Source organism: Hyla sarda, chromosome 5 (assembly GCF_029499605.1).
Source record: "Hyla sarda isolate aHylSar1 chromosome 5, aHylSar1.hap1, whole genome shotgun sequence".
Classification (NCBI taxonomy): Eukaryota; Metazoa; Chordata; class Amphibia; order Anura; family Hylidae; genus Hyla; species Hyla sarda.
Genome location: NC_079193.1, coordinates 227,170,692 through 227,198,548, shown reverse-complemented (window position 1 = coordinate 227,198,548; position 27,857 = coordinate 227,170,692). Strand labels below are relative to the sequence as shown.

At 46.6% G+C, this 27,857-nt stretch overlaps 1 protein-coding gene and 1 long non-coding RNA gene across 3 annotated transcripts in view; one reads left to right on the top strand and one right to left on the bottom strand.

Annotated features, from left to right (window-relative positions):
* Positions 1–322: 322 nt before the first annotated feature.
* On the bottom strand, positions 323–21,429 carry FAM8A1 (family with sequence similarity 8 member A1). 2 transcript variants are annotated; one of them, XR_008844135.1, is made up of 6 exons: positions 21,018–21,429; positions 17,043–17,163; positions 12,445–12,568; positions 10,452–10,594; positions 3,435–3,574; positions 769–907 (listed from the first exon to the last, which is right to left on the bottom strand). XR_008844135.1 is itself a non-coding variant. In XM_056521239.1 (5 exons), exons 1-5 carry the CDS (start codon positions 21,343–21,345, stop codon positions 766–768), a joined length of 855 nt encoding a protein of 284 aa, XP_056377214.1. In that variant the 5' UTR covers positions 21,346–21,420; the 3' UTR covers positions 323–765. The 2 variants fall into 2 exon arrangements, 1 of the variants encoding a protein (XP_056377214.1); XM_056521239.1 differs by lacking the exon at positions 10,452–10,594 and having other exon boundaries at positions 323–907; positions 21,018–21,420.
* The window catches only part of LOC130273840 (uncharacterized), a 34,156-nt gene continuing 27,694 nt past the window's right edge, over positions 21,396–27,857 (top strand). The window contains exon 1 of the long non-coding RNA XR_008844137.1: positions 21,396–21,503. This is a non-coding gene — a long non-coding RNA (uncharacterized LOC130273840). The remainder of the gene's footprint in view (positions 21,504–27,857) is intronic.

Sequence of the window (27,857 nt, the reverse complement as noted above, 5' to 3'; positions counted from 1 at the left end):
TTCGACATTTCAAAAGTTGATTTTAATGACAGTAAGCAGAGTGGCAGAAGCTGGACCCCCTACTGATAGAAAATTGATGGCCTATCCTCAGAATTGGCCATCAATATTAGACGGCTGGGTAAGCCCTTTAATGGGTACAAAGATATTGACAAGGAAAAGATCATTTGTCAATTTATTCATACATTTCCAGGAGAAATCCCAAAAGGGACAGCACAGCCTAAAATAGACTTGTCAGGAAAACTTTTTAAAGGAAACCAGCCTTACTGCCAATACAGTATTGACATGAAAAATGCTGCTTTTGCCTGCAGATAAGTTACACACGTGCTAAAAATAATCTTTATTATATAATTTACATTTAACATTACTGTCTTGTTGTGAATAGTACATATTAAATATATGTGCATTTTTTCCTCAAAGAAATTTTTTTTTGTTTTTTCCACAAAAGTCAGAATGTGCAGTATTTTCTCCTCCATACTACATGCTCTCTGTAAAAACCCTGAGAAGGTCCGTCATTAGAAAGCATGACATGTTTCATGTAGTTCTTAGTAATAACAATACTGATCATCAGAAAAGATTGGCGACAATGGTTCTGATCATTCTTCATGTAGTTGTATGAAGATTACCTTGTGTATGTCCAATCAGTAACACCTCCTGCTGTTAGCTAAGATTTAGAAAAGCCCTTGACAATAAATGTCCTATGGAATTCCTCCGAGAGGCTATGAACCAATTGCACATGTGTCCGGAACACATTTTCATCCGTTTGCATCATCTCACGTTCCGTCTTACAACTATGGTGCCTGCTACAATGTCGTAGGCTGTTCTGTTATGCTGGAAGAACAGTAATGTAATGAACGCAGGGAAGAAGAAAGCTATGGAGAAGTTCTTGATCACAGCTCGTACCGTGGACCTATGAGAAAATAGAAAGTCATATGAACATTTAAACATTGAAGGCAATTGATGATATAGACATCTGCTATACAGCTCATTAACCCAAGAGCCGCTGTACCGCCAGGAAGACAAACTACACAATACAGTGTATGGACAATTTCTCAAGATTTTGTGCTGCAGAGATTTGGAGAATTTAGGAATAATTTAGGAATAATTCTAATGGTAATTACTAGAAATGAGCGAACTTACAGTAAATTCGATTCGTCACAAACTTCTCGGCTCGGCAGTTGCAGACTTATCCTGCATAAATTAGTTCAGCTTTCAGGTGCTCCGGTGGGCTGGAAAAGGTGGATACAGTCCTAGGAAAGAGTCTCCAAGGACTGTATCCACCTTTTCCAGCGAACGGGAGCACCTGAAAGCTGAACTAATTTATGCAGGATAAGTCATCAACTGCTGAGCCGAGAAGTTTGTGACGAATCAAATTTACTGTAAGTTTGCTCATCTCTAGTAATTACCTCACGGAAAGGTTCTAAAAGATCAATAATAAGAGACAATGATGGTGTATACATAAAAAATTGCAATATCAAGAAACGTGGTCATACATACAACTTCTAGCATCATGCATCTAGGCGAAAACTGTGCCTTTCTCCTGCTAGAAAATAAACTATTGTTCTCATGGAAATTGGAAGTGAACAAAAGCTGAGCTGCAGTAACCCAGCATGGCCACTACACAACGTACAGAGCGGTCTCCTTTTGGCAGCTGATTGGTGACCTGGCTCCCATTGATCTTGTATAGATGACCTATGCTCAAAAATACATTTAGTCTAAAAAAAAATAAAATAATGCTAATGCTTTAAGGGCTTGTTCACACAGTGGACTTGATTGCGAACTCGCAGTGTGTTTACCGCTGCAAGTTCGAATGGCGGCAATTGAAGTCAATGGGGTCTGCGGCAGAAATTCCGCTGCTGAGAATCTGATACAGACAGCCCAGGGGGAGCCTGCCACAAACTTGCAACGAGTTCGCAATCAAATCTGACTATGTGAACAAGCCCTAATACTTTATTGCTGAAATGCAGCTTATGGGCAGTAACACTGTTTACAGCACTTCTAGAGTCTGTTAAAGGGGTATTCCGGCTTTATACATCTGAGCTCACTTCATACCCCTGTGCTATAGCTATATTATGCTCAGGCTAATTTAAACAAAAAATGAAAACAAAACCCGAAAGAAAACCCTGTACTCCCTGCTCTCCTATTCTGCCCGGTCTTGTTGCCCCGTTTGTATACAGACACTACTACCGTATATACTTGAGTATAAGCCAAGTTTTTCAGCACGATTTTTCGTGCTGAAAACACCCCCCTTGGCTTATACTTGAGTGAACTCTCCCCGCCTGTCAATCCATTCTCAGTGGTCTTCAACCTGCGGACCTCCAGATGTTGCAAAACTACAACTCCCAGCATGCCCGGACAGCCATCTGCTGTCCGGGCATGCTGAAAGTTGTAGTTTTGAAACCTCTGGAGGTCCGCAGGTTGAAGACCACTGCAGCCTTCATCATCATCCAGTTTTCTACTCTCCTCCAATTGGTGGGAAGGAAGGGTGAGCTGGTCCGGGCCATCTATGCTGCAGGGACCGTCCTGTGGGGAGGATTAGTCGTTCTGGGCTGTCCATCTTCACCGGGAGGCCCTCTTCTCCGTGCTCCAGGCCGGCCCCGGACTAGTGACGTTGCCTTGATGACGACGCACAGGGAAGCACATGAATGGATGATGACCAAGGCCGCAGTGGTCTTCAACCTGCGGACCTCCAGAGGTTTCAAAACTACAACTCCCAGCATGCCCGGACAGCCGATGGCTGTCCGGGCATGCTGGGAGTTGTAGTTTTGCAACATCTGGAGGTCCGCAGGTTGAAGAACATTGACGAAGGGATTGACAGGCGGTGATGATGATGATGGGGGGGGGGGGGGGAGAGATGATGATGACGACGAAGGCCGCAGTGGTCTTCAACCTGACCACTGACAGCTGAACAATAAGTACAATGAATATAGACAAATCTACAAAACCGTAGACAGTCAAGGGTGACATTTTCAAAATGCAATGAGCTCTTCATGCAGATGGCGGAATCTTTTCTGTGAGTCTCACAGTACTGGAGTGTCCTACATGTATATTCTTATCAGGATATGACATTTTGTGACATAGAATTTATACATAAATGGGTCTTATTTAATGACAATCAATGCTCCTACCCTAAGCTGTATCTTTCCATACAGAAAAGAGGCAGGAACCCCAAAACATCTTACTCTGGTTTGGCCATCTAGAGTGTTTTTTCTATTTTGGAGAAGGACTAATCTGCATACATTACTGCATCCGAATCTTGATCTATAATCTATAAAGTTAGGAAGGCACTTTGGTAACAACAAGGTAAATGACGACATTGGTATGAGCTAATGAGCCAATACAAGTCATTACAAAACCAGACAAAGGTTCTTTATGAGAATCGCCCACATATCAGTTTAATCCCCATTAGGTAAATAAATACACCAGAAAGTACTTACGCTGTCATATTTACATTTGTGGATGGGATCACTAATACTCTGTTGGGTGCAACAAGCACAGAACTATCACATGTCACAACTCGAAGACCAAGAAGGAACTTTCCTGGAGTTGCTCCTCCGGCTCCCCAAATGCAAATAATCTTATAAATGAAAAGAAAAAGAAAATGAATAAGAAACCTTACATGACGTGACGTCCACATGTATAAAAAGCTGCCTGAGTACTAAAACTATCATCGCAGTCTAGTCTATGGAAAGGAGTAGGACTACAGACATCAGTAGAACTGTGGCCTCTTCTGACCTGTATGACTTAGTAAATCATTGTATTCCCCATGAAATTATTCTGGAGCATCTTTTCTTATAGCACTGTGTTGTGCCATTCCAAAGTGATTTTTATTCGAAACGTTTGACTAAATAGCCAACTGGGTGTTACCTGCAGGAAGCATGTAGGGACCCCCCCCCCCAAGTGGCAACACCCAGTTGTCTATTTAATCATATATTTCTACTAGAATTGAAGGGCTACTCCGCCCCTAGACATCTTATCCCCTATCCAAAGGATAGAAGATAAGATGTCTCATCACTGGGGACCCCCGCGATCTCAGCTGCGGCACCCCAGACATCCGGTGCACGGAGCAAACTTCGCTTCATGCCGAATTACTGGCAATGCGGGGCGGAGGCTTGTGACATCACAGTCATGCCCACTCAATGCAAGTCTATGGGAGGGGCATGACAGCTGTCGCGCCCCTCACATAGACTTGCATGGGGGGGGGCGTGGCTGTGGCGTCACGAGTGTCCGGCGCTGAACCCGACGCTCTAAACAAACGCCAGGTGCAGCACGCTGGGGACCCCTGTGATCAGACATCTTATCACCTATTCTTTGGATAAAGGATGAGATGTTTAGAGGCGGAGTACCCCCTTTAACCCCTTAATGACAATTGACGTATATGTACGTCATGGTGCGTTGGTACTTAAACCTTGATGTACATTTACGCTCAGTCATGGCCGCGAGCATCGGACCGGAGCTCGCGTCATGCATGGCAGGTCCCGGCTGCTATCAGCAGCCAGGGACCCGCCAGTAATGGCGGACATCCACGATCGCGCTGATGTCCGCCATTAACCCCAGATTGCGGCAGTGCGCAGATCGCCCACAACACTGCTGCGGGGATCCGATCATCCAGCATGGCGGCCGGAGGTCCCCTTACCTGCCTCCGTCCGTCTCCAGGGGTCTTCTGCTCTGGTCTGAGATCGAGCAGAAGATAGCAGATAACAATGATCAGTGCTATGCCCTATGCATAGAACTGAACAGTATTAGTAATCAAATGATTGTTTTAAATAGTCCCCTATGGGAGACATAAAAGTGTAAAAAACAAAGTAAAAAATTTTGAAAAATCCCCTTCCCCAATACAAATGTCAATTGTCCCTTTTTCCACTCATTTTACCCCCAAAAAGCCTTAAAAAAAAAATAATAATAAACATATTTGGTATTGCCACATGCGCAAATGTCCGAACTATCAAAATATAAATTTTAATAATCCTGCACGGTGAACAGCGTAAATGTAAACATTTTTTTCAAAACTCCAAAATTGCAGTTTTTTGTCACATTTTATAAAAAAAATAAATAAAAAAAAATTGTAAAAAGTGATTTAAAAGTTTCATATATGCAAATGTGGTATTGATAAAAAAAAGTACAGATCACGGCGCAAAAAATGACCCCTCATACCGCTCTGTATACAAAAAAAGTGAAAAAGTTATAGGTGGTCAAAATAGGGCATACTGATTTTGTACAAAAATTTTTATATTTCTTTAAAAGCAGTACAATAATAGAAAAGTATGTAAAGATGAGTATCATTTCAATCGTATTGACCCACAGAATAAAAAAAAAAGTACATTTTTACCGTAACCTGTGCAGCGTGAAAACGAAACCCTCCAAATTTGCTAAATTGTGGTTTTCATTTACATTTCCTGATTAAAAAAAAATATATTTTTGGCCCAACGATACATTTTATGGTAAAATGAGGAGTCATTACAAAGTACAATTAGTGATGCAAAAATCAAGCCCTCATATGTGTCTGGGGATGGAAATATAAAATTGTTATGGATTTTATAAGTAGAGATGGAAAAAACGAATACGCAAAAATAAAATTGGCCTGGTCCTTAAGGTCAAAAAGGGCTTGGTCCTTAATTAAAGGGGATGTGTCACCAAATTATAATTTTTTTCTCTTAAATGTTTAATACATTTGTTTATATGTTTTAAATATTTTTGGAAATCTTTAAAAAAATTCACTTGTCAGAAAATATGAAAAATAATTAAAGTTTTCTTATATCCCACTGTTGACCAGTAGAGGGATCTAAAATGAGAATGTGAAGAGAAAGTAACTTGAAACTTGGCTGCTGCAAATTTGACCAACCCCTCTCCCTGCTGGTGACCTCACATCTCCCTTCCTCTTGTGTCTGTGCAAGAGAAGGGGGAGAGATTCCACTGTTCCATGCCATCTTGTTGGTGACTGAACAGTGGTAAAGTACAGCTGCTTCAGATTAATGGAATATTATATGTGCATGTATATGTATATGTGTGTGTGTTTGTGTGTGTGTAGTGTAAACACCTCCCCCTGCAGTCAGTCTGCAGTGACCCAATAAGGCACAGTCAGTGATGCACGCATGCACGCTCAGTACATAGACACATGCAGTCTTTGTACTGAGCGTAGCTCTCACACACTGCTTTCCCAGGCTCCTGAAGGGCACGTGATATGCTTTGTACTGAAACGTTTATAATACTTAAGGAACCTGGTAAAGCTGTGTGTGCTGTTATGCCCTGTAATGACTCATGGCCCTGTAATGATAACAGACCTACAGGGCCATGAGTCACTATAGGGTCTGACTGCCACACACAGCTTTCCCAGGCTCCTTAATGGCCAGAAATGTTTCAGTACTGAGCAGATCTGGAGCCTTGGAAAGCTGTGTGAGACAGGATGTCTACACATTGAGGAGGTTGGGGGATGTGCAGGGAGCTGAGCATAAGGACTGACAGGCAGGTCACAGATGTGAGCAGAGGGGAAGGAGGATGGAAGGGACTGCAGCTCTAAACTTTGTATAATCTCTCCTGTCTGATGTCTGCAGAGTGAGCTGAGAGGAGATGGGGCAGGACTGTGTAATGTGTGTGACTGTATGATTCCCCTCCCCATCCACCTCTCTGATGATCTCTGCTCCATCGATAGGTCACTGTTCCTCAGGGACTTCAAGAAAATGGCTCTGGCTCCCCTTTCATTTCACCAGCCTGTGCTTTGCACATGTGCAGTAAGCAGTCAATGCTTTTCTATGAGACCCTCTCTGTCTTAAAGGGGTACTCCACTGGGAATTTTTTTTTTTTAATAAACGGGTGCCAGAAAGTTAAACAGATTTGTAAATTACTTCTATTTAAAAATCTTAATCCTTCCAGTACTTAGCTGCTATATGCTGCACAGGAAGTTTACTTTTTAAATGTCCTTTCTGTCTGACACAGTGCTCTCTGCTGACACCTCTGTCCATTTTAGGAACTGTCCAAAGGAGGAGCAAATCCCCATAGCAACATTCTGCTCTGTACAGTTCCTAAAATGTACAGAGGTGTCAGCAGAGAGCACTGTGTCAGACAGAAAGGACATTTTTAAAGTAAAGAATTTCCTGTGGAGCATATAGCAGCTGATAAGTACTGAAAGGATTAAGATTTTTTTAAATAGAAGTAATTTACAAATCTGTTTAACTTTTTGGCACCAGTTCATTTAACCCCTTAAGGACTCAGCCCATTTTGGCCTTAAGGACTCAGACAATTAAATTTTTACGTTTTCATTTTTTCCTCCTCGCCTTCTAAAAATCATAACTCTTTTATATTTTCATCCACAGACTAGTATGAGGGCTTGTTTTTTGCGCGACCAGTTGTCCTTTGTAATGACCTAACTCATTATATCATAAAATGTATGGCGCAACCAAAAAACACTATTTTTTGGGGAAATTAAAAAGAAAAATGCAATTTTGCTAATTTTGGAAGGTTTCGTTTTCACGCCGTACAATTTATGGTAAAAATTATGTGTGTTCTTTATTCTGAGGGTCAATACGATTAAAATGATACCCATTATTATATACTTTTATATTATTGTTGTGCTTAAAAAAAAAAATCAAACGTTTTAACCAAATTAGTAAATTTATAATCCCTTTATTTTGATGACCTATAACTTTTTCATTTTTCCATATAAGCGGCGGTATGAGGGCTAATTTTTTGCGCCATGATCTGTACTTTTTTTTGATACCACATTTGCATATAAAAAACTTTTAATAAATTTTTTTTTTAATAAAATGTATTAAAAAAGTAGCAATTTTGGACTTTTTTTCGTTCACGCCGTTCACTGTACGGGATCATTAACATTTTATTTTAATAATTCGGACATTTACGCACGCGGCGATACCAAATATGTCTATAAAAAATTTTTTTTACGCTTTTTGGGGGTAAAATAGGAAAAAACGGACGTTTTACTTTTTATTGGGGGAGGGGATTTTTCACATTTTTTTTACACTTGAATAGTCCCCATAGGGGACTATTCATAGCAATACCATGATTGCTAATACTGATCTGTTCTATGTAGGGATCGACCGAATATCGGTATGGTAGTTATGGTATGGTAGGCTCCGGCCTAGTAGACTGCATAGACGCAGCTACGCCGTGACATCAGGTGCGTCGCTGCGCACGGGCGTCACTGCGCAGCGGCGTCTATGCAGCGTACTAGGCCGGAGCCTGCCAGGAGTGGAGAAGATGACCGCCGGAGAAGAAGGACAGCCCGGACCGGTTCATTCTTCACCCGGAACGCCCCCGGACACTACAGGAAGGAAGGATGGATGGATGGCCCAGACCACCCTGACAGGTAGGGGGAGAGAAGCGGGTTGCGGCGGCAGCGGCAGACTATGGCCCCACAAAAGCCACTGCAGATCATTGATTTAAAGCGCCCGCTTTAAATCAATGATCTGCAGCGGTGTCGCAGGGGGTTAAATAGCCGATAACTTATACCGATATTCCGGTATAAGTTATCGGCTATCGGCCCTAACCTGCACCGATTATCGGTATCGGTCGATCCCTAGTTCTATGTATAGGACATAGAACAGATCAGTGTTATCGGCGATCTTCTGCTCTGGTCTGCTCGATCTCAGACCAGAGCAGAAGACGCCGGGAGCCGGAAGGTGAGGGGACCTCCGTGCGGCGTTCTGAATGATCGGATCATTCATTGAAATCGCGCACTGCCGCAGATGCCGGGATCTGTATTGATCCCGGCACCTGAGGGGGTTAATGGCGGACGCCCGCCAGCAGCCGGGATCAGCCGCGCATGACACGGGCATCGCTCCGATGCCCGCGGTTATGCACAGGACGTAAATGTACGTCCTGGTGCGTTAAGTACCACCGCACCAGGACGTACATTTACGTCCTGCGTCCTTAAGGGGATAAAAAAAAAAAAAAAGTGTTCCAGAGGAGTACCCCTTTAACTTTCCTATGCCCTTGTGCCTGCCATAAAGCAACTGTGTTAGTGTTGTGAAGTGACAACAAAAAGAGGCAACAATATGGCAACCCCCAGTACACACTTTATTAATAAATAACATTAAAACTACATTGTCCTAAAACTAAATATGTATGAAATGGTGACACATTCCCTTTAAGGGGTACTCTGGTGGAAATTTTTTTTTTTTTTTTTTTTTTTTTTTTTTTTAAATCAACTGATGCCAGAAAGTTAAACAGTTTTGTAAATTACTTCTATTGAAAATTCTTAATCTTTCCAGTACTTATTAGCGGCTGTATACTACAGAGGAAATACATTTTCTTTTTGGATTTATTTTCTGTCATGACCACAGTGCTCTCTGCTGACACCTCTGTCCATGTCAGGAACTGTCCAGAGCAGGAGAAAATCTCCATAGCAAACATATGCTGCTCTGGACAGTTCCTAAAATGGACAGAGGTGTCTGCAGAGAGCACTGTGGTCGTGACAGAAAAATCCAGAAAGAAAATAAAATTTACTCCGTAGTATACAGCCGCTAATAAGTACTGGAAGAATTAAAGGGGTATTCTGGGCAAAAACATTTTATCCCCTATCCAAAAGATAGGGGATAAGATGTCTGATCGCAGGGGGGGGGTTCTGTATCCAGTTTCTGGAGATTCAGCACCCACATAAAATGCGGTCCAACCCCGTTCCCTGCGTTCAGACATCTTATCCCCTATCTTTTGGATAGGGGATAAAATGTTTTTGCCCGGAGTACCCCTTTAAGTATTTTTTATCTGTTTAACTTTCTGTCACCAGTTGATTTATAAAATAAAAAAAGTTTACCACCTTAGTACCCCTTTGACAGAGGAATGGCAACACACAGTGCTATAAGAAAAGATGTCCCAGAATGGTTATTTCATGGGGAATACAATGATTTACTAAAGCACAGGTCTGGAGAGGCCACAGGTCTTCTTAAAAGTGCAAGTCCCCAATTGAATACATTTCAACATTTTGCTGCCATACTGTATATTTGTATACTTTGTGATATTTCATGGTTGCTGTAAGAGGCCAGTAGGTTACAGCTCAGGAATGGGTCTTCTTGTCATTTTCACATTGTTTAGAATTGGGAAGGTGGAAGTATGCTGTGAAATCTTCTGTCAGCTATTGCTTGGGGCCATCTCTATACCCTGAAGGAACATTGGAGTCACTTTTCAAATGTTCCTACAACTGTACTCCAGACTACGCCAAGATTTGTAATTGTTTTTATTAGTATTTTATATAAAATATCTTGCTATTCTTTGTACTGTTATCACTAATGCTGAAATTGCTAGGACTTAGATCAATAACCATAAGGTTAGATACAACTACAGGACCAGATGCTGCTATTTGTAGTTACTATTCTATTCACCCCATTCTATAGCCAATATGAGGAATTAAAAAGCTAAAGATATCTTGGAAAAACAATTATAGGGATGGTGAAAAAAGGCATTTATTAAAATATTTCTTATTTTATTGCTACAGACTTCACCTTGCTGTGTGAGCTCTACTGTATATTCTGACTACATGATTCTCCCCTGCAGACTGCCTTATATGTGCTCTTCTGTCTTTCTCCAGCATGTGTAGTATACAGTACAACCTCCAAACTTTCTCTCCCTTCCACAATCTAACCCCCTACAGACAACAAAAAGAACATCAGACTGACATTTTTTTCTGAACAGCAGATAAATGGTAGGGCATTTTTAATAAAGACTATCTAGAAAGTTGCTTCATTCTGCATTCAGTAAACAAATGAAAAATAAAAAGTGCAAAGTTGTCAGTGGACATTATTGACATTGTTTCCCATCATAATGAAGCTATTGCAGCTAAGATGGATCCACTTTCAGTCAGATCCCCAAAAATCCTTAGAAAACCCATTTACTTATAATAGGGTCCATAAGGTTTAAAGGGGTAATCCAGTGGAATTAATTTTTTTTAAATCAATTGGTGCCAGAAAGTTACACAGATTTGTAAATTACTTCTATTAAAAAAATCTTAATCCTTTCAGTACTCATTAATGGCTGTATACTACAGAGGAAGTTCTTTTCTTTTTGGATTTATTTTCTGTCACGACCACAGTGCTCTCTGCTGATAGCTCTGTCCATTTTAGGAACTGTACAGAGCAGCATATGTTTGCTATGAGGATTTTCTCCTGCTCTGGACAGTTCCTAAAATGGACAGAGGTGTCAGCAGAGAGCACTGTGGTCGTGACAGAAAAGAAATCCAAAAAGAAAAGTATTTCTTCTGTAGTATTCAGCTGCTAATAAGTACTGGAAAGATTAAGATTTTTTAATAGAAGTAATTTACAAATCTGTAAAAAAACTGGGAATATGCAGCTTACAATTAACTAGCCGAGGTAAGAGGGCTGTACACCTACACCTGTTGTTTTGGATAAGAAAGAAAAAATTTAAAAAAGATAGTTGACCCCTCTAGACTAGCATCAGTTGCCTGATACAATGATGTAATAATAATAAATAATAATAATAATAATAACTGGATCGTGCTTCAATTATAATATGAAAAGTGCAAATTTATTACACAATCTAAAATACATAAAAATTCTTTAAACAGTAAATCCTCAAAGCACAGGGCCCTTGTGCCGAGGGAGTTAAGATATAAAAACACTAAATAAAATAACAACATCAACAATCACAATCCAGTCCTTATTATTATTACTACATCATTGTATCAGGCAACTGATGCTAGTCTAGAGGGGTCGGCTATCTTTTTTAATTTACAAATCTGTTTAACTTTCTGGCATCAGTTGATTAAAAAAAATAAAAAATAAAAGTTTTCCACCAGAGTACCCCTTTATTTTACAGGGCAAGTACCATTGCAAATTATGACATTTATGTTGCTTAAAATACCAGGACCCCTAACATGAATAGGAAAAAAACAGTAATGCAAACATAATCCAAGACTGTCTAGGCAACATGCTACATTCAGTGGCTCACACAGTCTTCTTGTACATAGGCTTTGGGTGTAAGGCTGGGTTCACACCACGTTTTGGCAACACAGTTTTTTTTTTTCAGGTTTTTGATAAAAAAAACGGATTCCTCAAAACCTGACTAAACTGTATCAAAACGTGTGTACAAAGTTTTCTGTATAAGGTTGAAAACCATAAATGGTTTGAAAAGTGATGTCCGGTTGCATCCGTTTTTTAAGAAAAAAAAACGCATACGTTTTGAACTTTTCACTCAATTATGAATAAAGTTTCACGGTTTTTCACCTGAACCAAAAACCGTGGTAGGCCACGGTTTTCTGTCCAGAAAAAAATTTAAAAAAAGTAAAAAACCGTGTGGTGTGAAAAACGGAGACAACCGTATGCAATATGGTGCATACGGTTTTGAATGGAAAGTCTATGGGCACGGTTTTCTGTACAGTTGCATCCTTTTTTTTTTTTTTTTTTAACCGTATAGAAAATCGTGGTGTGAACCCACCCTAAGCAGTGCAGAGTAAAGACATAAATAGAATAAGCGACTTACTTCATAAAAACAGACCAGCAGCCTATATATGAGTGCTACCACCATCATTTTCTGTAGGTCTTCCATTGATGTATCTTCATCAACTTCTTCAATTATGTAGTGCATAGCAAACTTAGAAATATCTCTGAAGGTGTAAAAAGAAAAGAAAAATAGTTTTCACCGGACAACCCTTTTTAAATGGTCCCTCTCATTAAAACTAATTTTTGCTATTGCACTCCTTATGGTAAATGAAAAATATTTCTAATATACTTTGTTTAAAAAAAATTAAGTTTTCTATGTTTTATTTGTGCTTAAAAAAGCTCAAGAGCACATTTTCCCCAACTCATACACAGACTTTGGACCAAAGTCCAAACACAGGAAGTGCCACCTGGAATGCTGAGGGGGGGAGGTTGTCCAGCCAACAGCATATGGCAGTTATGTGTGAGAGGAGCTATGATTGGATGGGGCTGGACACACACCCCCTCAGCACTAAAGGCTGCACTTCCTGTGTTTGGACTTTGGTCCAAAGTCTGTGTACGAGTTGGGGGGAAAATGTGCTCTTGAGCTTTTTTAAGCACAAATAAAACATAGAAAACTTAATTTTTTTTAAACAAAGTATATTAGAAATATTTTTCATTTACCATAAGGAGTGCAATAGCAAAAATTAGTTTTAATGAGAGCGACCCTTTAAACATTATTAGAATGAAACAGTGCTAAAGTGCCCATGACCATGCGGAGATTGCCCATCTTTACAGGTGTTGTCCTTGAAGATGTGCGGAGAGTGCCTCTATGCATTTCCCACCATTTATTTGATGCTGTGTGCTGCTTTAGGCCCCGTTCACACTGGGAATTTCAGCGGCCGCCACTGAAAGTGTTCCGCTCAAAGAAAGAACATGTTCATTCTTTGCGCAGATTCCGCGAGCACTGCATAGCCATCAATGGTGACGGCTCAGTGCCCCGCGGCCCTAGCGCAGAAGCACCCCCGGCAGCGGCCGCCAGGCGGGAGCTCCACTCGCGGAATTCATCCGCGAGAATTCCGACGTGTGAACACACCCTTACTCTTCTTATCGTGGTTCCCCAACAGATTACAGCTTAAGGGGTTACAAAGGGCACTCCGTGAAGCTTAATGTTGAGGGAGCCTTTCAATAAAAAGAGGTTGTCTACTGCAGACAAGTCCTGAAAAATAACTGCACCTATCCACAGGGGGTCAAACCCCACCCCATCCCCTGCGATCTTCAGAACGAGGCCCCTCAGAACGCACTTGTTCTAGATGGCACATGCTCCATTAATTTCTATAGAAACGCTGAAGATACCTGATTCCCAGTAGTCGGACCCCCTTGCAGTCAGATACTTGTCCCCTAATTAAATAAATATACTTGAGAGAATGAAAAAGTAGTAGCCATCCTCCTTGTTCTTTACAGTTAATAATATCCGCTCCCCCTTAACCCACAAGTTGTTGCCTAAGCAGAGCTAAAGGAAGAGAGGTTGCTCCATTCATCTTCTATTGTGAGACCAGTCTAATCTTCTTATATGTGTGGAGTATACATTGGAGTGTACTCACTCTGCATACACAAGGATTATTTGTCTCAAAGAGGCATTGGCACGGCTTGTCAGCAGCTCTACTCTCTGGCTTAGGGTCAGTTCACATCATTTCACTATCCTGTCGAAACATCCACCCGATTTTTTGTTATGCCTTCTTTCCCCTCAAAGAGATTTGTTAACTGATCCATTGTTTTTCAATGGAGCCTCGATGGTTAAATGGGCACTGTCAGATCCAAAAGCTTTTTATATGTTGTTACTGATGAAAATCATTGTGTGTGTGTATATATATATTTTAGGGATCGATTATCGGATTGGCCGATATTCACGATTTTGGACGTTATGGGTATCGGCAATTACCTTGCTGATAATCCGATAATGCCCTGCACCGCACCACCCCGACCAGAGACGACTCCATTGCCTCCCTCATCCCCGGTTTTATAGTTACCTGTTCCTGGGGTCCACGTTACTTCAGGCTCCTGTGACGTCTTGTGTTACGCTGTGCACTGTTTAATGATGAGCGACGTCCTCAACGCGACGTCACCGTCAGTGCCCACAGTGACAGCTCAGGACGCCGCCGGAGCCAGAAGTAACACGAACCCCGGGAACAGGTAATTATAAAACTGGGGAGGCAATGGGGCAGCGGCGGTCTCTGGCCGGGGCAGGTGGGGATAAATTGTTGATAACTTATATTGATATTCCGGTATAAGTTATCGGCTATCGGCCTTAACCTCCCAAGATTACAGGTATCGGCCCTAAAAAATCGATATCGGTCGAATATATAACCCCTTAAGGACAAAGCCCAGCCAATTTTATTTTTGCGTTTTCGTTTTTTCCTCCTCCCCTTCTAAAATCCATAACTTTTTTATATTTCCATCTACAGACCCATATAAGGGCTTGTTTTTTTTGCGTGACCAATTGTACTTTGTAATGAAACCTCTTATTTTACCATAAAATGTACAGCGTACCCTAAAAATTTTTTAGGGAGGAGATTTAAATGAAAACCACAATTTTGCACATTTTGGAGGGTTTTGTTTTCACACTATACACTTTATGGTAAAAATTACATGTGTTCTTTATTCTGTGGGTCAATACGGTTAAAATGATACACATGGCTAGATACTTTGATATTTTTGTACCACTTAAAAAAAATCTAAAACCTTTTGTACAAAATCAGTAATATAAAATGTCCCTATTTTAACCACCTATAACTTTTTCATTTTTCGGTATATGGGGCAATATGAGGGCTCATTTTTTGCGCCGTCATCTGTTCTTTTTATCAATACCACATTTGCATATATAAAACTTAGATAATTTTTTATAAATTTTTTTGGGAATAAAACGTGACTAAAAAGCACAATTTTTTTACTTTTATTTTTTACGTTTACGCTGTTCACCGTACGGGATCATTAACATTATATTTTGATCGTTCGGACATTTATAAAAAAAATAATTTATGCTTTTTGGGCGTAAAATGGGAAAAACTGACAATTTTCATTTTTATTGGGGGAGGGGATTTTTCACTTTTTTTTATTTTTTTTACATTTTTCAACTTTTTTTTATTTTTTTTAACACTTGTTATGTCCCCATAGGGGACTATCTATAGCAATCATTTAATTGCTAATACTGTTCAGTGCTATGTATAGGACATAGCACTGATCAGTATTATCGGTCATCTTCTGCTCTGGTCTGCTCGATCTCAGACCAGAGCAGGAGACGCCGGGAGACGGACGGAGGCAGGTGAGGGGACCTCCGTCTGCCATTACAGATAATCGGTTCCCCGTGGCAGCACTGCGGGCGATATGATCATCTATTTTAACATGCGCACTGCCCAGATGCCGTGATCTGTACTGATCACAGCATCTGGGGGGTTAATGGAGGACATCGTGATCGCGGCTGTCGGCCATTACCAGAGGGTCTCCCGTGTAAGACGCGAGCACCGCTCCGATGCTTGCGGTCATACACAGGACGTAAATGTACGTCCTGGTGCACTAAGTACTGCCAAACCAGGACGTACATTTACGTCCGTGGTCGTTAAGGGGTTAATGAAAACAGCCCCTGAAAATCCCACCACTAGGGGTCCCCTCATACCTACTGGGACACTAACCAGTCCTGCAGCATCAGGCTTGTGATAGATGATAGAGGCATAAATACTAGATGTACTGGGTAACATTATTATTTTTGTGGGATCTGACAGGTTCGCTTTCAGATTTCATGCTGTGTTCTGTTACATTGATTTACACAGCGTCACATCTGCAGCAAACACCATACATGTCACTGTGCCCTAAATTGGCAGTTTGACAAGTTACCATGGATCTTTTTTGTGAAATCTAAGTCTATGGCAAAAAGATCCAGGATGGGCATCTTGCTTTTTTTTTTTATATATATATATCATTTTTTTTTTTTAAACTATATAAAAGTTGTAATTGACTAACACCTCTAAGAAAAAAAACAAAAAACAAGCAAACAAATGACCTGTCATTTTTTTATTTAAAATTAGTCCCTTGTACTGTGACTTTCTTGCAACTTCCCACAGAGCAATTTTTAACTTTAAACAAATACACCGCAAGGAACACAGGGTAAACTAAAACAAGTACATCATACACCAAATCCCCTCCATAAGATTAAACTGTGACAGCTGTGCTGCCGCCACCCAGTAATAGAAGTGTAGATAAAAGGAATTAATATAAGGCTTGGTTCACATCTGCATTGGAGGCTCCATTATGGACTTAAAGGGGTACTCCGCAGCTCAGCCGTCATGCCCCATTCCATAGACTTGCATTGAGGGGGTGGGGCTATGATGTCACGAGCTCCCGGCTCCAGCGCTCAGAACAGTTTGTTCTAAACGCTGAGTAGCGGAGTACCCCTTTAAATCACAGAAGCAATCCAAAAGACCAGGTAAAAGATAGAAAAAAAAAAAAAGGGGGCAGCATTTTTTTGTCCAATCAAAAAGTCACATGAGCTTTCACGAAAAATACATCAGAGCTCCTGAAGCACATAGGAATATACCCCAATAGCATGGCAAACAATTGGACCCAATGAACTGTTGCAAGTCCCGGATGGTCATGCTGCCTACTTACTTGATGCCACTGAAGTGCATTATGGTTAAAATGACAGCCGCCTTGACGAAAAACAGAATGAAGAAATCCACCATTTCCGCTCTGAACCTTTGTGCCAAGGATGGAATGACGTATTCACGGCCTATAATGACAGGCGGGAAGTTCTCGTTAGACATTTCATTCCCTCCAATAACTTACAGATGCCGATAGGTGGAAACTGGATTTCAAGCTAAATTATAAACTGCGTATAGAAAGGGCGTTCTGACTACAACAAGGGGATAACCAGCTGACCGGTGCGGGACACACGGCCGGGCTCCACCGATCCTGAGAACAGGGACAAAACTGCCCCAAAATGAATGTTGTGCAGCACATGTTCTACGCTCCATTCATTCTCCAGCACTGAACAGGAGGACAAGACCCAGAGAGCCCGGCCGACCAGACCCCGAGAGCCCGGCCGACCAGACCCCGAGAGCCCGGCCGACCAGACCCCGAGAGCCCGGCCGACCAGACCCCGAGAGCCCGGCCGACCAGACCCCGAGAGCCCGGCCGACCAGACCCCGAGAGCCCGGCCGACCAGACCCCGAGAGCCCGGCCGACCAGACCCCGAGAGCCCGGCCGACCAGACCCCGAGAGCCCGGCCGACCAGACCCCGAGAGCCCGGCCGACCAGACCCCGAGAGCCCGGCCGACCAGACCCCGAGAGCCCGGCCGACCAGACCCCGAGAGCCCGGCCGACCAGACCCCGAGAGCCCGGCCGACCAGACCCCGAGAGCCCGGCCGACCAGACCCCGAGAGCCCGGCCGACCAGACCCCGAGAGCCCGGCCGACCAGACCCCGAGAGCCCGGCCGACCAGACCCCGAGAGCCCGGCCGACCAGACCCCGAGAGCCCGGCCGACCAGACCCCGAGAGCCCGGCCGACCAGACCCCGAGAGCCCGGCCGACCAGACCCCGAGAGCCCGGCCGACCAGACCCCGAGAGCCCGGCCGACCAGACCCCGAGAGCCCGGCCGACCAGACCCCGAGAGCCCGGCCGACCAGACCCCGAGAGCCCGGCCGACCAGACCCCGAGAGCCCGGCCGACCAGACCCCGAGAGCCCGGCCGACCAGACCCCGAGAGCCCGGCCGACCAGACCCCGAGAGCCCGGCCGACCAGACCCCGAGAGCCCGGCCGACCAGACCCCGAGAGCCCGGCCGACCAGACCCCGAGAGCCCGGCCGACCAGACCCCGAGAGCCCGGCCGACCAGACCCCGAGAGCCCGGCCGACCAGACCCCGAGAGCCCGGCCGACCAGACCCCGAGAGCCCGGCCGACCAGACCCCGAGAGCCCGGCCGACCAGACCCCGAGAGCCCGGCCGACCAGACCCCGAGAGCCCGGCCGACCAGACCCCGAGAGCCCGGCCGACCAGACCCCGAGAGCCCGGCCGACCAGACCCCGAGAGCCCGGCCGACCAGACCCCGAGAGCCCGGCCGACCAGACCCCGAGAGCCCGGCCGACCAGACCCCGAGAGCCCGGCCGACCAGACCCCGAGAGCCCGGCCGACCAGACCCCGAGAGCCCGGCCGACCAGACCCCGAGAGCCCGGCCGACCAGACCCCGAGAGCCCGGCCGACCAGACCCCGAGAGCCCGGCCGACCAGACCCCGAGAGCCCGGCCGACCAGACCCCGAGAGCCCGGCCGACCAGACCCCGAGAGCCCGGCCGACCAGACCCCGAGAGCCCGGCCGACCAGACCCCGAGAGCCCGGCCGACCAGACCCCGAGAGCCCGGCCGACCAGACCCCGAGAGCCCGGCCGACCAGACCCCGAGAGCCCGGCCGACCAGACCCCGAGAGCCCGGCCGACCAGACCCCGAGAGCCCGGCCGACCAGACCCCGAGAGCCCGGCCGACCAGACCCCGAGAGCCCGGCCGACCAGACCCCGAGAGCCCGGCCGACCAGACCCCGAGAGCCCGGCCGACCAGACCCCGAGAGCCCGGCCGACCAGACCCCGAGAGCCCGGCCGACCAGACCCCGAGAGCCCGGCCGACCAGACCCCGAGAGCCCGGCCGACCAGACCCCGAGAGCCCGGCCGACCAGACCCCGAGAGCCCGGCCGACCAGACCCCGAGAGCCCGGCCGACCAGACCCCGAGAGCCCGGCCGACCAGACCCCGAGAGCCCGGCCGACCAGACCCCGAGAGCCCGGCCGACCAGACCCCGAGAGCCCGGCCGACCAGACCCCGAGAGCCCGGCCGACCAGACCCCGAGAGCCCGGCCGACCAGACCCCGAGAGCCCGGCCGACCAGACCCCGAGAGCCCGGCCGACCAGACCCCGAGAGCCCGGCCGACCAGACCCCGAGAGCCCGGCCGACCAGACCCCGAGAGCCCGGCCGACCAGACCCCGAGAGCCCGGCCGACCAGACCCCGAGAGCCCGGCCGACCAGACCCCGAGAGCCCGGCCGACCAGACCCCGAGAGCCCGGCCGACCAGACCCCGAGAGCCCGGCCGACCAGACCCCGAGAGCCCGGCCGACCAGACCCCGAGAGCCCGGCCGACCAGACCCCGAGAGCCCGGCCGACCAGACCCCGAGAGCCCGGCCGACCAGACCCCGAGAGCCCGGCCGACCAGACCCCGAGAGCCCGGCCGACCAGACCCCGAGAGCCCGGCCGACCAGACCCCGAGAGCCCGGCCGACCAGACCCAGAGAGCCCGGCCGACCAGACCCCGAGAGCCCGGCCGACCAGACCCAGAGAGCCCGGCCGACCAGACCCAGAGAGCCCGGCCGACCAGACCCAGAGAGCCCGGCCGACCAGACCCAGAGAGCCCGGCCGACCAGACCCAGAGAGCCCGGCCGACCAGACCCAGAGAGCCCGGCCGACCAGACCCAGAGAGCCCGGCCGATCACCGGGATCTCACTGCAGAGACCCTGTGGGGGAAGACCCTGCTGACAGCACCGTATCTACCGCTCATTCTGCCCTGGGCACTCGCACTGAAATACACCCCATTAGGGTCATTCCACAAGTGTTGGAATCTGTGGCTCTCACTCCAGTACACAGAAATCCACCACATAATGAGCGTCTGCGCAATTTGCTTAGCATTGTGAACAGCTGTACAATGTTATTGGCCGCCGCCAGCCCCGCAACGTAACCGGCCATCGCCTCCCCCGTGACGACATCTGAGGGCCAGGAGGTCCGCTGCCAGCCCCGCAACGTCATCGGCCGTGCATGCACCATGATTACGTCAGAGGGCCAGGAGCTCTGCCGCCTGCTCTGCCGCCTGCCTCACCACGTGATCCACCGTGCGTACACCATGATGACGTCAGAGGGACGGAAGCACCACTGCCTACCTGTGATCGGCCCGTACCCTGGCCCCCTACCTGTGATCGGCCCGTACCCTGGCCCCCTACCTGTGATCGGCCCGTACCCTGGCCCCCTACCTGTGATCGGCCCGTACCCTGGCCCCCTACCTGTGATCGGCCCGTACCCTGGCCCCCTACCTGTGATCGGCCCGTACCCTGGCCCCCTACCTGTGATCGGCCGGTACCCTGGCCCCCTACCTGTGATCGGCCGGTACCGTGGCCCCCTACCTGTGATCGGCCCGTACCCTGGCCCCCTACCTGTGATCGGCCCGTACCCTGGCCCCCTACCTGTGATCGGCCCGTACCCTGGCCCCCTACCTGTGATCGGCCCGTACCCTGGCCCCCTACCTGTGATCGGCCCGTACCCTGGCCCCCTACCTGTGATCGGCCCGTACCCTGGCCCCCTACCTGTGATCGGCCCGTACCCTGGCCCCCTACCTGTGATCGGCCCGTACCCTGGCCCCCTACCTGTGATCGGCCCGTACCCTGGCCCCCTACCTGTGATCGGCCCGTACCCTGGCCCCCTACCTGTGATCGGCCCGTACCCTGGCCCCCTACCTGTGATCGGCCCGTACCCTGGCCCCCTACCTGTGATCGGCCCGTACCCTGGCCCCCTACCTGTGATCGGCCCGTACCCTGCCCCCCTGTGTACAGAGGACAGCTCACCTGCAGCCGGAGGCGGGGTGATTGTAGAATTGGTATTACCAAGAGCTGTGCGGGGGGTAGTTGCAGCTCTCCCACCGCTGGCCACCCTGCTCTGATCCCCGGTGTTGCCCGTATTCATCATGACGAGAGCCGCTGCGGTAGCGCAGCTGTTCTGCCAGCACAGAGAGCCGCAGTAACACTGCCATAGCCATTCCTGGAGCCTCCGGGAATACTCCGCAGCGCTAACGTTGGGGGAAGTAGTCGGAGGGTCTCTTCCTGCAGAAGCGTCACTCGCACACTGCGTCTTCCTCTCCCGCAGCTCTGCACATACTGGAGGAGCCTCCGCCATGACTCGGCTACACTGAATCCATCCGCAGCTGCGTCATCAGCCCGACAGAGGAGCGTGCGTGCACCGTGATGACGTCAGAGGACCGGGAGCGCGCAGGGCCGCCCCTACTGGTGCTCCGGTGTGGCCGCTGTACGGCAAGCAATCGCTGATCAATATAGGTTTATATTAGTTTTTTCTTTTAATCGCGGTTTTTATGTGCTTGTTACATGCAGAGAAAACGCCACAATTACCACCGTTTTAGATGCGTTTTTTGGTCGGACACTTTTTACAGAAGCATGTTTCATGGCCATAAACTGTGCTGCTAAACTGTGGCAATGCCCAGTTAAATGCATCAGGGCTTCAAAACGCATTTGTAACCCATAGAAAAACCGCAGCATGTGAACACAGGCTTAAAGGGTGTGTGCTAGCGTTCAGATTTTTTTCTTTTTTATTCACAGTTATACTTGGATCCTTGTATAAAGAGAATAACTCATTGCAACTCCATCCCTAGAATCAACTTAACGGTAAAAAGTGCCTGTCACCAAATAAACTGTTCTAAACCAACTCAGGCTATGTTCCCTAAATACTCCTAACACCCCTCCAGCCTGAGGGCTTTCAGAGCTTTAAAGGACATCTGCAGCGTTACAAACACTTATCAACTATCCTCAAGATAGGGGATAAATGTTTGATCGCGGGGGTCCGAACGCTGGGGCCCCCGGCGATCTCCTGTATGGGGCCACAGCTGTATGGGGCCAGCCGGCACGCCTCCTCCTGCATCTCTATGGGAGAGGCGGGGAGGCAGCGTTCGTGCTTCCCCCATAGAACTGTATAGAGACGGGGCGTCACCGTCGAACTCTAGGTCGACGCTACGCGCCTTAGCGCTCACCATGAGCGCTTATGGCGGCGCCCCGTTAGGAAGATCGCGGAGGTCCCAGCGGTCGGACCCCCGTGATCAAAGACTTATCCCCTATCCTGTGGATAGGGGATAAGTGTACTGCCGCTGCAGTTGTCCTTTAACCCCTTAAGAACCCGGCGGTTTCCGGTTTTTGCATTTTCGCTTTTTCCTCCTTATCTTTAAAAAATCATAACTCTTTCAATTTTGCACCTAAAAATCCATATGATGGCTTATTTCTTGCACCACCAATTCTACTTTGTAATGACGTCAGTAATTTTACCCAAAAATCTACGGCGAAACAGGAAAAAAAATCAAAGTGAGACCAAATAGAAAAAAAAACACCATTTTGTAACTTTTGGGGACTTCCGTTTCTACTTAGTACATTTTTCGGTAAACATGATACCTTATCTTTATTCTATAGGTCCATACGATTAAAATGATACCCTACTTATATAGGTTTGATTTTGTCGTACTTCTGGAAAAAATCGTAACTACATGCAGGAAAATTTATACGTTTAAAATTGCCATCTTCTGACCCCTATAACTTTTTTATTTTTCCGTGTATGGGGCGGTATGAGGGCTAATTTTTTGCGCCGTGATCTGAAGTTTTTAGCGGTACCATATTTGCATTGATAGGACTAATTGATCTGAAATGCACTATTTTGGACTTTGGAATTTTTTTGCACGCACGCCATTGACCGTGCGGTTTAATTAACGATATATTTTTATAATTCGGACATTTACGCACGCGGCGATACCACATATTTTTATTTACACAGTTTTTTTTATATGAGAAAAATGGGGGGGGGGGGAATTCAAACTTTTATTAGGGAAGGGGTTAAATGACCTTTATTAACTTTTTTTTCACTTTTTTCTTTGCAGTGTCATAGGTCCCATAGGGACCTATAACACTGCACACACTGATCTTTTACATTGATCAATGGTTTCTCATAGGAAACCAGTGATCGATGATTCTGCTGCTTGACTGCTAATGCCTGGATCTCAGGCACTGAGCAGTCATTCGGCGATCGGACAGCGAGGAGGCAGGTAGGGATCCTCCGGCTGTCCTGTAAACTGTTCGGGATGCCGCGATTTCGCCGCGGCGATCCCGAACAGCCCCCTGAGCTAACCGGTATAGGTTTACTTTCACTTTAGATGCAGCGTTTAACTTTGAATGCTGCGTTTAAAGGGTTAATAGCGCGTGGCACCGTCCCGCTATGACGTGGGGCCATGCCGTGGCCCCGCGTTATAGAACGGGAGCGGACTCAGGACATACAGGTACATCCTGGGTCCTTAACAGGTTAAAAAGCTGTGTATCATACATTTCTTCTTGCTCACATAGTGCAATTTCCCAGCAGGAGAAAGTGGGCGTTTCCCAGCAGGCATGACATCACTGAAGCCTGCTTGGGGACCACTTCTGCCCTCACATGGTTGCAGCGCTGTGATGAATAGAAGACCTCAGGCTCTGTGCATTTTTCAGTTTGTGTTGCTATCAGTGAGGACCTCCTGTAGCTTTCAGTCTGTGCAGCTTTCTGTGAGAATCTGTAGAGCTTTCACTTTCTGTAAAGCTGTCAATCAAGCTCAGTGCAGAGAAACACTTCCTGAGTTTGGTCTCCTTCCAGTCCTGGAGGAGACTAAACTAACTGGCCCTCATTTACTAACAGGATCCCGACACTTTTTGTCGGGTTTTGCGCCAGAATTCTGTCTGCACCAGAATTTGCACCAGAATCTGGCACACAACCCGACAAAATCAAAATCACTCAGAGTGAAAAAAAAACTACAAAAGGGGCGTTTTTCCCGACAAAAGAGGCGTGTTCCGACAAAAAGAGAAAAAACCCTCCGAGTGTGAAGAAAGCTCACCTGTGAGTTTTGCTTCACAGAAACCCGTCAGCTCAGAGCTGTTGGTAAATTCCTCAAAACGGAGTGAATCCTGCTACCCGCAGCATGGAACAGGGTCTATTCCATGTTGGGGGTAGTAGTAGAGGGGCTGAGGGATTGATCGCACCGGGTCTCACTTCTGAGACCCGATCCGATCAGATGTTATTAACCAGGGGAGCGGGCGGCATGTTCCGATCCCCTGCAATGTACTGTAAACTTTCATTTTTAAATTCCCCACCAGAAGCTCTGAATGGCCGGGACCGAGGAGCCAATCAGGGCTCCTGGCAGGGTTTTAATATAGAAGCGTCGTGGTGGGCAAAGATGTATTGAATCACTGGGGGGTATATATCTGGCCCCTCCAGTGTTTATATATATATTTCCCCCTGCTGCACTATATCAAACTTATTGCCCGCTGCGCTTGAATAAATGTGCTGCCTCCCAGCGCTATTATATATCTATACTGAACCCCGCTGCGCATATTTATATATATATACTCCCCCCCCCCCCCCCCCAAGCTGCGCATATTAATCTTCATCTTCTCCCTCCCCTGGCTGCCAATGAATGAAAACTCTATTAGTGGGGGAGCGGAGGGCTGCTGCCTGCTCTCGCTGCTAAGAGTTTGTCATTCATAGCGGGCAGCAGCTGCATATCATGCTGTGGGGGTCAGACATATGGATATATGTCTGACCCTCACATCATACATATACAAATGCCGGCTCACCGCTATGAATGACAAGTAAAGCAGTGCAGGGAGGCTCGCGCTGCTGCTGCCAATAGCTTACTTGTCATTCATAGCGGTGAGCCGGCATTTGTATATGTATGATGTGAGGGTCAGACATATATCCATATGTCTGACCCCCACAGCATGATATGCAGCTGCTGCCCGCTATGAATGACAAACTCTTAGCAGCGAGAGCGGGCAGCAGCCCTCCGCTCCCCCGCTAATAGAGTTTTCATTCATTGGCAGCCAGGGGAGGGAGAACATGAAGCTTAATATGCGCAGCTTGGGGGAGGCAGTATATATATAAATATGCGCAGCGGGGGTCAGTATATGCACAGCGGGGGTCAGTATACATATATAATAGCGCTGGGGGGGCAGTACATTTATTCAAGCGCAGCGGGCACTAAGTTTGATATAGCACAGAAGGGTTAAATATATATAGAAACGCTGGAGGGGCCAGATATCTACCCCCCCCCCCCCCCCCCCCCCAGCGATTCTATACATCTTTGCCCACGACAGCGCTTCTATATTAAAACCTTGCCAGGAGCCCTGACTGGCACCTCAGCCATTCAGGGCTTCTGGTGGGGAATTCAAAAATGAAAGTTTACAGTACATTGCAGGGGATCGGAACATGCCGTCCGCTCCCCTGCTTAATAACATCTGATCGGATCGGGTCTCAGAAGTGAGACCCGGTGCGATCAATCCCTCAGCCCCTCTACTACTACCCCCAACATGGAACAGACCCTGTTCCATGATGGGGGTAGTAGTACAAGCACTAATGTAGTCAGAATTTGCAGAGACTTTTTTTCTGTCGCACAGAATACATTTTGTGCGACAGAAAAAAAACCTGCGACAGAAAGAAAGGGAAATTGGGCGACAGATTAGTAAATCACAAGGAAAAAAAAGACGAGTACACTGAAAAAAAAAAACCTAACCAACACTCCAGTCTTTGTAAATGAGGGCCAGTGTATTAATTGTGGCAGGGAACAGAACAGAGCCACCTAGTGGCCGTTTTTTCTATTACATTTTAAACATATTTCTGTTGATAATTTTAAAAGCAAGTGAATGGGAAAGTGTCTGCTAATTACTCAAGGAACATTATATGAAATGTTTTATTTGGTGACAGGTACAGGTAAAAATCTGCATTGAAGAAAACCTGAACGTGAAAACACTCACAGTTTTCTTTTGTTTTTGTGTGTTTTTTGTTGCATTTTGGAGGTCTAAGGGGTGCAATGCAAAAACCCTTTGAAATGCAGGAGAAACTAAGTTGTTAACCCTTTCGATGACTTGCATAAGACCCTGCAATTCTCCAGTTTTGCGCACTAGTATTGCTAGTCAGACAAAAACAAAATATGATTATGCAAATACACAGCTTAACCGGGAGGTCCTCTCCGCTGTTCTACTCTTTAAATTTTGTTTTGATCTCAGCATCTAAAAGGTTAAACAGCCTGTTATCTCTGACCCAGCATAGTGTTAGCTGTATCGCCATAGCATCACGTCTCTCTATAGCAGTGTTTCCCAACCATGGTGCCTCCAGCTCTTGCTAAACTACAACTCCCAGCATGTTGGAGACACCCTGGTTGGGAAACACTTCTCTATAAATGATCCCCATGGCAACATGCATTCGTCAACCATGTTTATTTTTTTTTATGGCAGCATGTTTCCATGGCAATATGTTTTATTTTTTCATAGCAACAAGTTAGAGCCATCCATGATACACATATGTGACTATAAATAAGGTGTCACCATGGCAACAGGGGCCCCTATTATAACTTTTATTTCTTTCTTTTTTACGGACATGGTTGATCTTCATTTGACTGGAAGGCCAACCAAGGAGAAAAAAAACATATTTTACGTACATTCCGCAAGTATTCTGCCAAAGGCTGTCCGGGCATGCTGGGAGTTGTAGTTTTGCAACAGCTGGAGGCACCCTGGTCAGGAAACACTGCTCTATAGGTTGAAAAAAAAATGTTTGTGTGAATGTGTTTTTTTCCCCTCCACCTTCTTCAATAAAAATCCTTGAATCACACGACAAAAGAATCACATGACTTATAAAGAATTACATTCAGGTGAACAAACACCACAAAAGACAAACAAACTTATACTAATACTGTATACACTATATTGAGCAAAAATGGCACAAAAACTGCACCATAGAGGACAAAGGGGTCCGCATTCATCAGGCCAACAAAAACATTGAACATAATCTGTAATGTTCTATTCTGCTGGTACAGAGCTGCCACCTAGTGCCTGATCTTACTAATTGCACTGTATGTTCTTAGACCAGTGTTTCCCAACCTTTTTCGGCTCGGGGCACCTCGCGGGAAAAAAAAAATATCGCGGGGCACCCCTACCGAAGCTGACGAGCAAAAAAAAAGAAAAAGGCAAAAAGCCGCAATGCACAATATCCATTAAACTATGTACCCACTGATAAAAGTGCTGCTTTAGGCTAGGTTCAGACTACGGAATTTCCGCCTGCAATTTCGCTTTGAAATTGCAGGCGGAAATTCCACTTGCTAAAATGTATAGTGTAGTGAATGGGTTTCCGTTCACAAATTTACACTTTGGAATTTGTGAAGCGGAATATGTGAACGGAAAATCCGCTTGGAACTTTCCACCTGAAGAAAGGGGTTGCTCTCTCTTCAGGCGGAAATCCGCTCGGAACACACTGCAGTCTTTTGGAGACTGCAATGTCCGCGCAGTCCTAGTCCAGTCCTGATTCAGACAGCGCTGGCCGCACTCGGAATCTCCGGGCGTAAATTTTCTGCTCGGAGATTCCTTAGTCTGAACCTAGCCTTATACAGCAACTCACATGTGACGTCTCTGGTCAGCGTCGTTCTTCCATGGGTGAACATGGGTGACACGGGGATGTACGGGGATGACAGAGGGGTGGATAGGGGGATGGCCAAGGTGGACATGGATGACAGGAGGGTGGACATGGGAGACAGGGGGTCAGAGGGGTGGACAAGGGTGACAAGCGGTTAAAAGAGGGGTTTACAGGAGTGACAGAGAGGGGTAGACTGGGGGGACAGAGGGGTG